This window comes from Acytostelium subglobosum (assembly GCF_000787575.1).
Source record: "Acytostelium subglobosum LB1 DNA, scaffold: scaffold6, whole genome shotgun sequence".
Taxonomy (NCBI): Eukaryota; Evosea; class Eumycetozoa; order Acytosteliales; family Acytosteliaceae; genus Acytostelium; species Acytostelium subglobosum.
In genome coordinates, this window is record NW_012236532.1 from 780,598 (window position 1) to 797,462 (window position 16,865).

The following is a 16,865-nucleotide window of genomic DNA, read 5'->3' on the forward strand; positions in this document are numbered from 1 at the left end:
ATACTTAGGTTCACAAGATTGTTCATTCCAAGTGATAACGAATCATTGTCACTTTCAATTGATATTGATCAATGGATGATTGACATATTCTTGCTACATTATGTTTGGTTGAATCAGAATGGTAGTGTTCCTGAGAGGGATACATTCACTTCCGAGAGTATCATCTATATCCCAACATTGCTCAATGGATACTTCTCCTACTTGTACAATCTTGCCTATTCAGCAATCACTCTAATGCAACTGGACCAATTTATCAAACATCCATGTAGAGTCATTGATATAGTCAGTCTTCATCTATTTTGGAGCAAGGTCACAGATGTCAAGCCAATAGAACACTCAACCAAAGACCTTGTCCATTCTATACTCTCAGATCCTGAGTTCATTTCACCAGGTGATGCACTCAATATCCAGAATGGATATGACCGACTCAAGACACTCTTTCAATATATGTCTATCCAAAGACAACTCCATCTGGTACTGGAGTTGCGTAATCACTACATATTTATCATTAATCAATATTAATTCAATAAATATAAAAATAAATCTTCCAATCTTCCAATTAAATAGCCTGGGCATTTCAACATTTAGGTACTAGTATGTAGATTAAGATATATACACTGATACTCAAACAGACAAACATAATATTATCCATGGGTATCTTTTTTTCGACATCATCATTCTTCAATAGTGTAAGTATATTCTATTGAATATTTATTTTAAATTATCCAAAAGATTTTATTAATATCAATCAGTACCAACCTTCCCCAAGAGGTGATGGTATGAACACTCTCTTTGAGAATATTCCACCAAGCAACATATGCCAATTTAGTATTGGATATCGCTCCAGGTCTTGGAAGAAGTACCATATGACTCCTCTTCAAAAAATACCAACTCAACTTCATCTTCTGGATCCTGTGTACCAACTGGTCAGCACCACGCCCTACCATTTGTCCATCATTGGACTTTGCCATTTCGGTCAGTTCATCAAGAACGAAAGTGGGGATACCTGTACCTGGGGAGCAAGCTAACTGCCAACACTTTGCCAGGTACCTAGCAATAGCCTTTGGATTATCGTGGCCGGAATATATACCTGTCTCATCCCAAGAATATCCGTGGATATCGAAGTGGAATAATATAGCCTCCAAGAATTCTTTATCTAGATCAATTGTCTTCCTTCATCCTTGGTATGATTCTAATCTTTATATACAACTGATGTGGATGGAGTATAGATTGTTATTTATTCTTTTGGAGGTCAGTGCTGCTGAACTACTTCTTGATCGCAGCGTCCTTCTTCCTAAAGAAGTTCCTGCTTAAAGTGTTGAATCCAGTGATGGCAGCATTTCCTTTCTTTTTGTCATCCATTGAATGCTTTCCAAGTGTACCATTGATGTTACCACTACTACTGCTACTGCTGCTGCTGCTGCCACCCTCCATTGAAGGATCCACCATCATATAGTTGTTATCAAATTCCAACATACTCTTTGGACCTCCACCGCTCATCGTCGAATGTCCACCATTGGACACCAGCTGTTGTTGCGACATGGTTGGACGACGCAGCGAGATGGACGCTGTGTGACTGCGATATGGTACCAATGGATGCTTTGCCCTGAACAGGGCGGCGCGCTCCTCGATCTGCTTTTCGAATGCCAGACGTATGAAGTTCTCTTCGTTCTCGTAGCACTCAGTCTCGGAGAGAGGGAAGTAGATCTGCCTCCACACCTTCATCTTCTTGATGGAGCAGTCGGGGAAGATGACGTCGCGGTCGTCCGAAGGCTGGTACAGTGGGTTGAGGTAGCTAGCGATCGCCTGGTCCATCTCCATCCACAGACTGATCGTCTTGCCGTATGAGTGCGCCATGATTCGCTCGCGCTCGCAGTTGAACAGGAAGTTGCCGTACCTGCCGCTGTACACGTGCGTGTAGATCGTGCGCAGGAAGTGCGAGTTGAACTCAAACTTGTTGGGATACTGATTAATGATCTGGTAGACGGCCTCGAGGAACTGGATAAAGACGGGCGATCGCTCGTCCTCATCCTTGCCATAGACCATTCCGCAGCGATGCGCAAACTTGTGTCCGAACGACAGCCACTCCTTCTCGATCAGCACCTGGAAACCGCGGATTGTGCGGTAGTATGGGTCCAGGAAGATCTCTGCCAGGCCCACCAGTTGACTCGTGCGGTCCCAGCCGTCGGAGCAATGCACCAGCACATTGGAGTGATTGATGTGGATCAGCTTGGCGATGCGAACTGCGCCAACCAGGATCAGCTTGAGGTGGTGGAACCATCCCGATGACTCTAGTGTGGCAAACCAGTTGTCCTCCTTATTGATGCTGGACTCGACAGCCTCACGTAGCTTCAGCAGTGACGTGCGCATCACACATGTATGTTGGCAATGTCCATGAACTCAATCTCACAGTTTGGATAGTTGGTCATGATCTCCCATCCTGCACCCTTAGCCCTGTTGCCCACGGCGTTGGCATAGGGTCTCGCGTCTATAATATACAAAGTCTTCTCGCTGCCACTCTTCTTGCCGTCCATGGTCGACCCCGTAGCGTGGACCATCGTCGACGAGCTTGGCGCTGCGCTGCTCGTTGTGGCGGCGACGGCGGTGAGACGGATGGCGTTCACCAGTTGCTCGTCCTCCTCGCATCTGTTTCTGCCAATGCCCACACGAGGTTGACTGCAACGTGTGATTGATGTCTTGTTGCTCCAGTGGCGGTAGGAGAGCGCAGGTATCCTGCCCTTGGATCGGAAGTTGGCCACTGCCTTGAGCTGCTCGTCCGAGATGGTGTCTGGCACGACTAGCAGCGAGGGGTACGTCTCGCAAATAAAGTGCGTGCTGTTGATATGTGTGTACTTCCAGTCGGGCGAGGGGATGCCCATACGGGCAAACTCGTCCTTGGGGTCGTAGATGTTCCAGCCAAGGTTGGTCACCTCGTTCTGAGTGTACTCTGCCTTGTACAAGAAGCAGAACAACGATGTGGCGATTGTGTTCTCCACGCACTTGCGAACATCCTTCAGAGAGTTGCTCGACTTGTCGAATGACAATGAGATTGTTCTTGCATCCTTGCACAAGAAGTTCAATCTATACGAGAATGAGTTGCCAACAGACTTCTTCTTTCCAGACTTGTCCATCTTTTGGATCGAGTGCAAACTGAATGATTTCTGGATTTGAGTGTAAGTTTGAGTTTGAGTTTGAGTTTGAACGATTGGAAATGATTCCATGGATGGTACATACTTTGAATAGACTGTTTTGATGAACTCCATTGAATATGATCTGGTAGTTTGTGATGAAGCAGGTGCCTGGAACATACTCCTCTTCGTTGGTGGATACTGTTGGGGCGGTATTGTTATCGCGTGGAGATGTCAGACTGCCAAATCCATGTGAGTTGGAAGTGCCATGTGTTCCTGATGCCAACTGTGTGGTCACGTTGTCGTAGAGATGGTAGCGACACTCAACCTTGAACAAGATCTTCTCACCATCACACAACACCACCGAGTCTGGCAGTGACAGTGTCCTTATACTATTGAGCTGATTCCTAATATTCCTTATGATCTCGCCATAACTAACTGCTGTGGGCACTGATGTCTCCTGCGCCAACTGTCTCTTCATCAACAGCACCTTATTCCTAATATTGTCCAGACATTGCTGCAGCACAGTATGCAGCGAATCGATGCTGTTTACCGAGCGTTCGGTGGCTGGGATGAGGAAGTTAAGGTTAGATTATGGGTTCGCGAGCCTGACTATCCGGGCTTGCTTACCTTTGGACTTCCTCTTGGTGTGCACTGACTTGGAGTGAATGATCTTGATGAGCTCGGACGCAGAGTCGAGCTTCTCGGATGCACCAGCTGAGCCTGTGGATGTGGATGGCTGGGAAAAGTCGATGATATCGATGGGCTCCAACATGCGCTCAATGTCCACGAGTGACTCAGAGATCTTCATGATGTCCTTGAATGATTGATGGAACTGCTTCTCGCGCTTCATCTCGCTGATCTTGAATATAATGTTGTCAATTGTCTTTGTTGTGATGTCTTTGAGTTTATCAAGTTTCTCATCGGGTGCCATCATCAGTGACGATGATGATGTGGACGATGGTGTGCCTGAGCCCAGTTGCGCACTACCATTAGCCAATGACACCAAATTACTCAGACTATTACTGCTACTCATTGTTGGAGTTGTGGATAGTGCCGGTGTCGATGTGTTTGATAGTGGCGTGCGAGGTGCAGGCGTCGATGGAAGCGAAGGCGAATGTGAAGCCGAGGTCGAGGGCGATGTTGAACCTGTTGTACCCATGCTGCTGCTGGATGTCTGTGACGTGGAGTGTGAAGTGGCCATTGGTTTGGATGTGGGATGCAGGGGCGGTGATCGGGTGGGTGGAGAAGATGTATTTGGCGAAGCAGAGGTCGTGCCAGGTGAGGAAGCACCTGACTTTGTGACGGGTGGTCCCTGGGGCTTGGGTGGGGGTGGCGACGACTGTGAAGTATTATTATTGTTGTTGTTGGACAACAACGATGTTTGAGGTGGCGGCAGTCTGGAAGTCATTTTCTAAAGCTTAAGCTTAGAAGCTAAAGAGTTGGATTGAAGAGAGGAAGATGGAGGGAGGTCGCAATAAGGCTGGATCGTTGGCTGGCTTGCTGGCTGACTGGCTGGGATTGATTGTTGTATGAGTATGTTATGTATATACAGAGAGGTTTCGACGTCGTCGTGGATGTTTGTATAATGATTGATTATTAAATGTTGATGATGTTGTTGATGATGAGCCTGGATTGCTTCTGGTAATTGTTGATGGATGGATGATGGTTTATGATGATCTGTGATCCAATAAGAGAGGGATACGAGATTTGGCTATCTTATCTTGGTATGATTGATTGATTGTTAATATAAAAATTATGAGTGAATGGATCATCCAATCAGTTTGGCAGACGGGCTAGCGGGTGTTGTCTCTATCTTTCCTTTCTCGGGCGAGTGTGTTGGGAAATGATTGATTGAGTGTGAATGTGTGAATGATCAATCAGGTGACAGACGGAAACTTGGATCGTATGGGCACGTGATGTGTTGTGTTGACTTGAGAGTTGTGTTGAGTAATGATGAATGTGTGGATGTTGGGAATATGGTGTGTGGTGGTGTCGACTCGTCTGATATGATCAAAGTTCGATTTGTAAATCAGGACAGTGACACTGATTGATTGATTGATTGATTGATCACTGTGTCTAAGTATTATGATGGTAATAAAACAAAAAGTGTGTGTGATTGTGTGATTGAATGTAACAATGTTGTACCTGTTGCTATTGCTCTATCCTGTAGCGTATGGATAATGTTCCTGTTGCTATTGCTATTGCTGAATGCTATTGTTGATTGCTATTGCTAATATGTTGTTCACTCCAAATGTGAATGTAATATTTAGTCAGTCAGACGAAAGTAAGTTAGTGATAAAGAAGGTAAAGGGAGTAAGTGAGGTGGATTGGATTGGATTGGATATGACTCGGATTGATTGATTGATTGAATTGGTGAATGATGATTGCAATAAAATTAATATCAATATATTTAATAGTTTATTCAAACAATCAAACCCTGTATCTTTCTTTTCTCTCTCCCTCTTTGTCTGTTGGTACCAACTACCTTTGCACCCCTGCTCCATTGACATAATGGTGGGCCTAAGGGGTGATGCTTAGGCCATTGAAGCACTCTGTTTTCATGATGAATGGGCACTTTTTCGCAATGTTTCATCAGAAATTCAAATAAAACATGGGTCTGAAGGCAGAATGAAACCCAAGAGGTACCCCATTGTTTGTTTGTGGTGGGACCTATGGTGAAAGGGTCCACTCAATCATTCCTTATGATCTGTGGGGTATAGGTCATAGTAGATACTAATCTCCCCTTTTAGAGTGTCTCGTCTCTATGAGCTGACCTACATCATTCAAACTTTACCTGAAAAGCCCAAACCCAAGTGTCCATGTTACGATACCCTTCATTATAACCTTGGTCACCTGACAATCATTCTGGACTGAAAGACAATTATTATGGATTCATTCCAGACTCTGGACACACATGGTCGATAAATAATGAATGTGTAGGAATCATTCCAAATCATATGATTGATCAGATGAATTCCCACATTCCACAAGTCATTTCGACTCAAAATCTTCATCCAAGATCATTCAATCAATAATTGAGCGTGCAAAGAGAGAGTACAATGACACAATTACAAGAACAAAGAAATAGAAGAAGAGTTGCATTGGTGACAGGTTGTTCATCAGGCATTGGAAAGGAGTTGGCCAGATCATTACATGCTCATTCTGATATCAAGGTCTATGCAACAGCCAGAAGACAACATTCAATCAAAGAATTGGAGAATGAGGGCATGTCCATCCTAGAGTTGGATGTTACAAATGATCGTTCAATCAAAGTATGTCAATGTCATGGTTGATTGTTTGATTGAATGATCACTGACTGACCATGTGTGATGATCATTAGGACTGCGTGGCGACCATCATGTCCAATGAAGGACACATCGATATATTGGTCAACAACGCTGGAATCACACATTACTCACCAACCATTGAGTTACCTGATGCTGAGGGCCGAGCAATCATTGGTAGGTCGCCACACTCACTCATTCATTCATATGATCACTCACTCACTCATTCAATCATGATTGACGACTAACATGGCAACCAACATTTAGACACCAACTTCTTTGGACTGATCAATGTAACAAAGGCAGTGTCAAAGATAATGATTGATCAACGATCGGGATTGATCGTGCAGTTGGGTAGTGTCTCGGGCTTGGTGGCCAACCCTTTCTGTGCGATGTATTGTGCGAGCAAGGCGGCCGTACACGCATGGAGTGATGCACTACGTATGGAGTTGGCACCGTTTGATATCAAGGTGGTAATAGTCAAGCCTGGTTGTGTAAAGACAGAGTTGGCAAACAATGCCATACCCGAGATGAACCTGCGACTGGACAGCTACGGAACGTTGTACGAGCGAATCAGAGAGTACATTATCAAACGATCGACCTACTCTCAGGAGCGTGGCATTACAGCCAAGCAGTTTGCCGATCAAACCATCACAGCGGTGTTGAGGGACAATCCACCAGCGCACTTTGCCGCGGCGCCCTTGGCCACACTCATGCGCATCTTCTCTCATCTTCCATCATGGGCCTCCGACTACTTCCTGTCACGTATCTGTGGTCTAGACAAGCTTGCTCAGATGGTCAAGCGTGAGACTCAACACCAGCATCAACAATGATCGTCATCTTCGTCATGGACTGGACCGTGACTCATCAAGGCCTTGTCCGTTCCATAAATTCAAACTAAACCCCACCCACAACATGATCATCGCCCAATTTGATCACAAGATGATCATTATGATGTAATATATATCTGGTGCCATTCATTCATTCATTCATTTGTCAAAGACAAGTAAACATACTTATAACAAACAAACAAATAATGACAACAAGTGAGCAACAACATAGAACTAAAAGGATTGCTTTGGTAACAGGATGTTCATCGGGCATTGGCAAAGAGTTGGCAAGGGCATTGAATGCTCAATCAGATATTAGAGTTTACGCCACAGCCAGAAGGTTACAATCAATCAGGGATCTGGAGAATGAGGGTATGGTCATTCTAGAGTTGGATGTGACCGATGCCAAATCAATCAAAGTAAGTATACTCAAGGACACATCATCACATCACCCCAGCTGACCCTCCCATCTCATTCATTCATCCAAGAACTGTATATCGACGATCAAGTCAAACGAAGGAAGAATAGATATATTGGTCAACAATGCTGGAATCACTCACTACTCGCCAGCCATTGAGTTGCCTGACAAGGATGCACGAGACATCATAGGTACGCGTCCTTGATCACCAACACCATCACTCATACTAACTCAATCAATCAAACATGATCCATGGTCAATGAACAGATACCAACTTCTTTGGATTGATCAATGTTACAAATGAGGCTGCAAAGATTATGGTTGATCAACGCTCTGGACTTGTGGTTCAGATTGGTAGTGTCTCGGGATTGGTGTCCAACCCATTCTCAAGTATGTATTGTGCAAGCAAGGCCGCGGTACATGCATGGAGTGATGCACTTCGTATGGAGTTGGCACCGTTTGGCGTCAAGGTGGTGATCGTCCAGCCAGGCGCAGTCAAGAGTGAGCTGGCAAACAATGCCATACCCGAGATGAATCAGCGATTGGAGAGCACGGGCACGCTATACGAGCGAATCAGAGAGTATATTGTCAAGCGATCGACATATGCTGTGGACCGTGGCATGCCAGCAAAGGACTTTGCCGAGCGCACCATTAACGCGGTGCTGCGCGCCAACCCACCCGCACACTACGTCACTGCTCCACTCTCCATGCAGATGCGCATACTCTACCATCTGCCGGCCTCGATCACCGACTACATCCTCTCCTACGTTGCTGGACTTCACAAACTTGCCGAGATGGTACGTCGTGAATCAAATGAACAGAAATGAGACCCATGGCATGCCATTGATCTATCGTCAGTCATTCAGTGCCCTAGGTTGGCGCTGAAGTGAAGTGATCACAATATAACTATTCATTCATTCATTCATTCATCCATATCCTGGAATAGTTCCAACAACATTGGAGAGTGGGTGAGTGAGTGGCCCAATCAATCATTGAATCTTTCTAACATCTTGTTGTACCATAGACTCGAACTTCCATGGAAGCCCCAACCCATTCGCCCTATCACATCATCAAAACAAGGGAAAGCCCAAACAATGGTCCAACCCTTGGTGGGGGTGTGGGTCGGAGGCCAAGGCGAAGGGCCTAATAGGGCCAAAACACTTCAATCTCTTGATAATCAATTAAACAAATACTATCTTTATCTTTATATATAATGTCGCTGCAGCTACTTCTTGTGCTGTTGCTGCATCTGCTCTGCTGCGCACAGAGTGGCAACGCACAAACACTACAGCCACTCACAGTCTACATTACACCACAGCCAGCAAGCGGTGTTAGAAATATTACGTGTGGCCTGGACTCGGACCACCCATGTTGGTCACTGGCAGACCTATTTGCATCGCTTGGCAACCAAGACTACAAAGCGTCGCAGCTGAACATGACGATCTACATGGCGCCAGGCACCTACCCCAGCAAGGGCAACATCAACGCGCAGCTCTTTGGTCTCACAGTCACGATGGCCGCGCAGAATGAATCGGCCCCGACGACAATCGACGCCGGCTTTGAGGGAGGTCCCATCTTGGTCGTCCAGGAGCCAACCACCAGCGTCCCGGCCAACGCCTCGACCACGATCAGCGTACGCGGCGTCACCTTCCAGGGTGGCAACAACAAGAATGGCGACGGTGGTGCCATCTCAGCGATGATCACCAACTCTTCAATGTCTATCACACTGACCAACTGTACATTCAACAACAATACGGCCGGCGACAATGATGGCGGCGCAATCAACGTTGTGTTCAACACGAGCTCGTACGACCCCGCGGTCCTTGCACGCGCAGTGCTCAGCGTCGATCGCTGCCTGTTCACTGCGAACGAGGCGAAAAACGGAGGCGCCATCAACACCGAGTACACTACTCTACTACTCAAACACAGCGAGTTTGTGGAGAACTCGGCGAGGAACGGAGGCGCCATCAACTCAGCAAGCGCTCCCATCCACGCCATGCACGTTCTGTTCGACTCGAACGGCGTCAACGCCGACGGAGGAGCCATCCTCTTCTTCAATCAGCACGTTTCCTCCTCAACATTCGACTACTGCAACTTTGTCGACAACGAGGCCGGCGTTGGTGGTGCGATCTACCTCGGCCAGTCCGGTCTTCACATGCGCAATACCAACTTCACAAATAACGCTGCACGCGGTGTAGGTGGCGCTGTGGCCGCGAAAACCTCGCCCAGCTACCTGAATGTGTCGGAATGCCATTTGGTCGGCAATGCTGGCTCCAATGGTGGCGCGTTATACTTTGACGAGGCCAACTTTGACATCACTTCCACGTCATTCGTGCAAAACACCGCGATCCAGGGTGGCGCGCTCTACTTTGGCTACGCCGAGGGCGATATCACCAACGTCCACATCGATGGCAACAACGCATCGCTCAACGGTGGCGCCATCTTCACCACGTTTGGCCGCTTCACAATGAACAACGTCACGATCGACAACAACCGCGCGCAACTCGGCGGCACGATGTACTGCAGCGCATCGTCCGTGACTATCCCACAGCCCGTGATCATTGACAACAACACCGACACCTCACACACGGGCAACAACGGTGACAGCACCGACAACAGCGGCAGTGCCAACGAGTACGAGAACCGCTTCAACATATACTGCAGCCTGATACCAGAGTACACGTTCTGCACGTTTTTTGGCGCAAAGGACTACATCGAGCTATGTGGCGAGGTACCCATACCGCAGGCGCACAGCATGGCCAAGTGGAAGCTGGTGCTAATCATTGTGGGAGGCGTGCTGGGTCTGGGCGTGGTCGCATTTGGCATTGGCTGTCTGCTGGCTCGCTCCACAGACAAGGGCGACAAGAACTATGACCCCATCCTCACTGGCATCAACACTGGCGAGGATGACTCTAGCATCCAGGATGCCATTGACGCTATGGATGGCGATATTCAATCATCTCTCGCCATTGAGGAAGACTTCAAGGACAGGGAATTATAAAGTAAATATTGTGTAATATACTAAAATCGTGGAATGATTCCAGGTCCAGGTCATTTATTTCTTCTTCTTCTTGCTGCCACCATCGATGGCTGGTGCTTTAAATGCATTGTCGTCCCATAGCTTGACTGGGGAGTGGCCTCCAGGTGCAACTGGTGTGACAGCAGCGCCAGCATTTGGTGTCTTGGCATCGCGTCCTGTCTTTGATTTCTTCTTTGGCTGTTCCTCAGTCTTGATCTTGGGCTCGACTTTAAATGCTGGCTTGACTTGTTCGATAGCCTTGGGCTTGGCCTTGGCCTGTGTAGGGGTCTTGGTCGTAGGCTTGGGCTTGGTCATGGACTTGGATGCTGTCTTTCCTTTTACAGTACTCTTGGGCTGCGTAGCCTTTTTGGGTACTTTGGTCTTGTTCGTAGTTGTTGTTGTTGCCTTAGCATTATGTTTGGCAGCTTGTGATTGTGATGTTGATGTTGATGTTGATTGATATTTATGATTCGGTTGATGTTGATGATGGAACTTTGGATCAATGTCGATTGGTGGAAGTGGCAATCTGGCTTCGATCGGATTGATTGGCGTTGGATTGATCTTCTCGAAACAGGCAACAAAGAATCCAATTGTGTTGTCGCTTGCTGGTGACATTCTCAAACAATACTCGCTGTTCTTGAACAATGACAATCCCCTACTCTTATTCCAATGTGGCAATATGTTTGCCAGTCTCCACTTCTCTCCATCACAATTCAGCTCGTCCAGTGCCCTTTTCACAACATCCTCATTCTCAACCTGATGTACCGAGCATGTTGAGTACACTACTCTCTTCACACATGGGACTTGAATAGCGTGGCGGGGAGTGAGTTAGTTCATCAGTCTGATTGCTTGATTGAACGAATGGGTGAGTTGGCCAGCTAGCCTGTATACATACATTGGAATGCATGCATTATGATTGAGAATTGGAAGTCAGCCAGCAGGGCCAGCCTTTGGGACTCGTCCATGACCTCAACCTCTTCTTCATCTTTGGAAGCATCGCCAGACTTGTCCTTTGAAGCATCTTTGCCTTTAGATTTGCTCTGTTTCATCTCTTCCAACTTGCGCTTCATTGCTTGTTCCTTCTTCTCTTTCCTCGTTGGTTTCTTTGCATCCTTGTCCAAGGTGTTGGTCGATTGCTTCTTGCTCCCTCCACCGCCATTCTTCTTTGCCTGCTCGCCCTTCTCCCTGATCAAATCTTCAATATCATCATTCTCTTCAGCTGTGGCTGGTGCAGATCCACCAGTGGTCGATGCCAACAAATGATCCAAACGATTGACGATACCAGATCCCGAGCATGATGGATCGCACAAGACATACTCCACATTCTTAAACCTTGGATCTGAGTGATCCAAGTCAAAGAAACTCTTGTTCAATGGCTGAATGTCTAATGTGTCGCGAGGTTGTGGCGGGTCAGTGATTGATCGATTGATTGATTGATTGATGGGATCATCCCATCCCATCCCCAAGCCAGTACAAACACATACTGTTACATCGCGACCTTCCTGTGAGCTTGACCAATGTGCCCATGCGCTTGGCATCTTTCTCGATGGCGTAGATCCTGCCTGTGTTCTTCATGAGTGCACTTAGGAGAGATGTCTTGTTTCCTGGTGCCGAGCATGAGTCGATGGCCAGCGTATTCTCGGGAGGATTGAGAACAAAGGCTGGCAGACAACTAGCCTTGTCCTGAAGGATGATGTGTCCACTCAGCAGAAGTGGATGATCGTGCAAGTCGACGTTTGGCGCGAATACCAATATTGAGGGAAAGTCCTGGTCTTGGAAGAAGGTCTTGGCGTCCACGCCATAGTCCAGCTTGGTGCAATATGTGTTGGCCGTGTTGAGCGTGTACGCTTCATTCTTGACAAAGTGATCGATGACATGTTGTGGTTGACAGACATTGGTATTGACACGGACATAGCGTGGCAGTAGTATAGGGTTGCGTATCGACTCTGGCAACAAGTCAACATTATTGGCCACCTGTCTCCTTATCTTTAATCTTGCCAAAGCAGCAGACAATTGAACTTTATAAGCCATTACCGACTTCTTAGCATGACCTCCACCCTTTATCGATTGATTCGCTCCAAACATCAACTCATACAGCATCACTAGCAACAAACTATATCCAATCGTCTTGTCATCCTTCAATCCCTGTACAGTTGTTAACAACTCATCAATTGTATCTTTATCTAAGAGTGAGTGAAAGAGTAAGTATGAGTAAGTATGATTGATTGATTGGATGAGTGATATGTATGTGTAAGTATGTTGACTTACACTTTAGTGTCTCGCAAACTAGAGCGTAGGCAGTCTTGCTGTTTGACTCTGAGTTTGAGGATTGGAAGGATAGTCCTTTGATGCTACCCTTCTTCTGAAGTAGCTTATCAATAACACCTGCTGCCTGTCTATAATAGTCACACATTATGTGATATTATATGATATATATAAATATTACTTGTAGTCTTTATTACAACGAATACACGAATGAATGAATGAAAAGGGTCAGATTGTGTTTCGTTCGTTTTTCCAATCAATCAAATCAACTCAATTCTTGAAGTTCTTTTCAAAGTTGAATTACTTGGCGGATACTCTTGACATGTTCTCAAACAGTAGTTTGTTGTTGGATACTACACTGGTTGATGAGTTGGTAGTGCCAGACACTTTGGAGCTCGAGTTGGAGTGGGATATGGATGATGCAACTGATGATGTCGATGTCACTCTTGGGATTCCATTGCTTCCAGATGTTGTTGAGGTCGTTGTTGATGCTCCTCCAGTGCGAAGACTTGTTGTTGGAATATTATTACCACTATTGCTGTTGTTGTAGTTGCTGCTGTAGGTGTCTGGCGACTTTGGTTGTACCTTGGCCACACTCTTGAATGTCTCCACTCTTACAACATTACTCTTGATTGGTGTTGCTGTCGATGATACTGGTGCAGTAGTTGTCTTGGTGGATGGCTCATCCTTGGGCGTCAAAACAACAATTGGTGATGTTGAGAATGTGCTGGACTTTGGCGCGACAACATAGTTGCTGTTGAAGTTACTCTTTTGGATATTTAGGTTGCTACCATGACCATTGGATTGGTTGCCATTGGATGATGAAGATGATGAAGATGTGGACGATGTGACAAACATTGACTTTGGTCTCTCATTCCTCTGGGCAGAGACAGGCTTCAGACTGACATTGTTGAAACCGGGTAACATCACACGGAGTCCGCCACTTAAGGCGGCCGCATTAGGTGTAGTAGTTTGATGATGAGACGCGTTGGTCGATGAAGTTGAATGACTTGATGCTGTAGTGGCTTCGTCTGGAATTGATGTCGAGGTTGACGATGATGATGCAATTGATGATGAGGTGGTGCCAATGTTATCATCTTGAGTTGTTCTTGGAGCATCACTCAAAGGTGACTTGACATGGCAACTTGGTGTCTTGGGTCGACCACGAGTGATCTAACATTCATACTAATTAGTGGATCGATGAATCAATCATAGACTCTTATTGTACTTACATGAACCAAACGGATCTGTTGCCTCTCCTCAGCCAACTTCTTTAACTTCTCCTCAACGGATGCTTCCTCGGAAGGTACTTGGACCACAGGGACACTGGCATCTGCCTTGGGCACAGCGACAGAAGTGTCGGCGGAAATACCTCTTGGAGATGTAGTATATGCCAACTTTGACACCTCATCCGCCTTCTCTTGACTCCTTGGTGATGTAGTGTCAATCTTTGGTTCGTTCACTACAGCAGTAGCTGGGGTATGAGTATGGGCATGGGCAGGGGCAGATGATGTTGTCGTAGTTGATGACGATGATCCATTCGTTGTCTCCTTGAATGGACTATAAAGCTCAGTTCTTTGGAATTGAGATGCAGTTGATGTCTTTCTCTCATAATATGATGAGCCTGATGATAATGTGCCATTACTCTCCGTCGAAGTTGATGATGATGATGAGGCTCCGGAGGAGGTGGAGGTGGAGGTACCAGCCAGAGTTGACTTGATTGTCTGTCCTTTTATCCTAAGTGGATAGAGATTGAGTAGTGACTTGGCATCGATATTGGACAAAGTGAGTACTGCCACACCACTTGATTCCTTCAATTCAATTGCAGTTATTGCCAGATTTATATCCAAACAACCAGAGAGTACCCTAATAACATCATGCTTCGTAGTATCCTTGCTCAATCCACTCAACATCACCTTTATCTGTGTTCCATATCCACTACCAACTTCCAATTCAAACTTAACCTGTGGTCAATCAGTTAGTCATGTGATCAATCACATCAGTACCATGTTACTACACTACTTACAATCTTCTTCTTGATTGTTATTGGATACTCGATTAGTCGTTCGTAATCCTTGTGTGAGGATAGTTGGAATGAGACGGTTGTCGTGTTGGACTTTGATGCTTTGATACAATCTACGTCTGTGATGCATTTGACAATGGCAACAAAGTCATCTGGCTTCATACTGAATGGGAGATCCCTAACACACACCAGAGTGTCTACTGTTGTTGCTACTGCAGCTGTCATATTGTTATTATAATTATTATACTATTATTATAAATATATATATATATGAATATTAATATATGGATAATGGAATATATGGATTGTGGATTGTGGATATTGATCAATCAAACAATCGTCTGGTTGTTGTCAATTTCAAGACGATCACTTGGATGATATTTATGGTGATGTTGATGATGATGATGATGATGTTGATGATGTTGATATACTGATGTGTTGACAATGATCTACAACCAATACTATTAATGGATATCTGTGTCTAGTACTACAACAATAAACATATACAATATAAGTTCAATTTATGTATGTGTATGAGTGTATGAGATTGTAGTAGTATCTAATGATGGTGTTGACACTGACTGAACAATCAATCAATTAATCTCACAGAGTGGGTTCATTTAGACAACTAGTTGTTGTTAACATTACATTCAATCTCGGGCTCAATAGACACACAACACACTCATTGATTGATTGATTACCCAGTCAAACCATCAAGCAGTGCTCCATCATTCAACCACTCAACAACATTTATCATATCTAACTCGCGATTAAGATAATTGCCCATTCATTATTTCATTCATTATAACCAAAGTAAGAAGAAACATCCAATTTCAAGACCCAAGGACCCAGGGACTATGATGTTACCATCATCATTATGTTGATCACTCTATCTTGAACTTCGCTATAGAATACTAGATTGTTAGTACAATGATAATTACCTATTATCTGTATCATTCAATCAATGTTATGATTAATGGGGAACTATTTAGTGCGAGGGTATTGTCCCCCCTCAAACATCTTGTGTTGAGAATCTTGATTTGATAGTCAACTCATCATTCATTCAATCAACTTCATTCATTCACCTAAATCAATTTTGTTATATTTATACATTATATTATATATACTTGTTGTTCACAATGTCTCTTTCATCATTCAGACAGATCATATCAAAGGTGTTCAATCACACCTCACAGCAACAGGTCACAGCCAACATTGCCAAGGAGCGTATGCAGAGCTTCCTTCGTGATCAACGTGGTGTCCGTTCACTCAAAGATGAGAACCTCAATCAGATAAAGGGAGAGGTGCTGCAAGTTGTATCTGTATGTCATTCAATCATTCATTCATTCATACATCGGTTGACATGCTCTAACAATGTATCAATCAAACAATGAATAGAAATATTGGAAGGTCAATATGAATGATGTTACATTCTCATTTAGAAAGAGCGATGATAGGAGCGACTTGGACGTGTTTGAGATGCAGGTCACATTGCCATCAGATCTGTTTGCTTCACCTGTCACTGCAACTGCATCATCACCTCAATCACAAAAGTTAACACTTTAATGATGATATGATATCAACTCGATGATGTAGACAACGAAACGAATGATGACAACGACGATGATAATGACGAATACTTTATAAAGACGATGTCGATGTCGTCTGTCATGAAGAGAAGAGTAGAGCAGAGTAGAGTAGAGAATAGACGACAACATGTAGAAGTAGTAGTAGAATCAGCAGCGACCAATCAATTAATCAATCAATATAGCTGCAGTGTAATAATAGTTGACTTCAATCAATCGATCAATCGTTCGAACAGCATCAGTATACAATATATATATATAGGTCTAGCGACAACAACAATAAACACAATAGATTGATCAATCAATCAA

The 16,865-nt window shown here is 45.0% G+C and overlaps 8 protein-coding genes across 8 annotated transcripts; 5 read left to right on the forward strand and 3 right to left on the reverse strand.

Annotated features, from left to right (window-relative positions):
• Positions 1 to 2,369: 2,369 nt before the first annotated feature.
• On the reverse strand, positions 2,370 to 3,816 carry SAMD00019534_036480 (hypothetical protein; the record flags this gene model as incomplete). Its single annotated transcript, XM_012904540.1, has 3 exons — positions 2,370 to 3,161; positions 3,235 to 3,695; positions 3,771 to 3,816. Coding segments are annotated over 3 exons (1,299 nt in total), but the record flags the coding sequence as incomplete, so codon positions are not given.
• A 208-nt stretch (positions 3,817 to 4,024) lies between these two features.
• SAMD00019534_036490 (hypothetical protein) lies at positions 4,025 to 4,516 on the forward strand (the record flags this gene model as incomplete). The annotated part of the gene is made up of 1 exon (XM_012904541.1): positions 4,025 to 4,516. The coding sequence occupies one exon, from the start codon at positions 4,025 to 4,027 to the stop codon at positions 4,514 to 4,516; it is 492 nt and encodes a 163-aa protein (XP_012759995.1).
• Positions 4,517 to 6,358: 1,842 nt separating this feature from the next.
• On the forward strand, positions 6,359 to 7,248 carry SAMD00019534_036500 (hypothetical protein; the record flags this gene model as incomplete). Its single annotated transcript, XM_012904542.1, has 3 exons — positions 6,359 to 6,403; positions 6,472 to 6,592; positions 6,683 to 7,248. The coding sequence occupies 3 exons, from the start codon at positions 6,359 to 6,361 to the stop codon at positions 7,246 to 7,248; spliced, it is 732 nt and encodes a 243-aa protein (XP_012759996.1).
• A 203-nt stretch (positions 7,249 to 7,451) lies between these two features.
• SAMD00019534_036510 (hypothetical protein) lies at positions 7,452 to 8,490 on the forward strand (the record flags this gene model as incomplete). Its single annotated transcript, XM_012904543.1, has 3 exons — positions 7,452 to 7,664; positions 7,734 to 7,854; positions 7,931 to 8,490. The coding sequence occupies 3 exons, from the start codon at positions 7,452 to 7,454 to the stop codon at positions 8,488 to 8,490; spliced, it is 894 nt and encodes a 297-aa protein (XP_012759997.1).
• Positions 8,491 to 8,876: 386 nt separating this feature from the next.
• On the forward strand, positions 8,877 to 10,664 carry SAMD00019534_036520 (hypothetical protein; the record flags this gene model as incomplete). The annotated part of the gene is made up of 1 exon (XM_012904544.1): positions 8,877 to 10,664. The coding sequence occupies one exon, from the start codon at positions 8,877 to 8,879 to the stop codon at positions 10,662 to 10,664; it is 1,788 nt and encodes a 595-aa protein (XP_012759998.1).
• A 54-nt stretch (positions 10,665 to 10,718) lies between these two features.
• SAMD00019534_036530 (hypothetical protein) lies at positions 10,719 to 13,095 on the reverse strand (the record flags this gene model as incomplete). The annotated part of the gene is made up of 4 exons (XM_012904545.1): positions 10,719 to 11,485; positions 11,578 to 12,066; positions 12,167 to 12,865; positions 12,951 to 13,095. The coding sequence occupies 4 exons, from the start codon at positions 13,093 to 13,095 to the stop codon at positions 10,719 to 10,721; spliced, it is 2,100 nt and encodes a 699-aa protein (XP_012759999.1).
• A 152-nt stretch (positions 13,096 to 13,247) lies between these two features.
• On the reverse strand, positions 13,248 to 15,132 carry SAMD00019534_036540 (hypothetical protein; the record flags this gene model as incomplete). The annotated part of the gene is made up of 3 exons (XM_012904546.1): positions 13,248 to 14,120; positions 14,180 to 14,911; positions 14,974 to 15,132. 3 exons carry the CDS (start codon positions 15,130 to 15,132, stop codon positions 13,248 to 13,250), a joined length of 1,764 nt encoding a protein of 587 aa, XP_012760000.1.
• Positions 15,133 to 16,109: 977 nt separating this feature from the next.
• Positions 16,110 to 16,536, forward strand: SAMD00019534_036550 (hypothetical protein; the record flags this gene model as incomplete). The annotated part of the gene is made up of 2 exons (XM_012904547.1): positions 16,110 to 16,292; positions 16,369 to 16,536. 2 exons carry the CDS (start codon positions 16,110 to 16,112, stop codon positions 16,534 to 16,536), a joined length of 351 nt encoding a protein of 116 aa, XP_012760001.1.
• Positions 16,537 to 16,865: the final 329 nt, after the last annotated feature.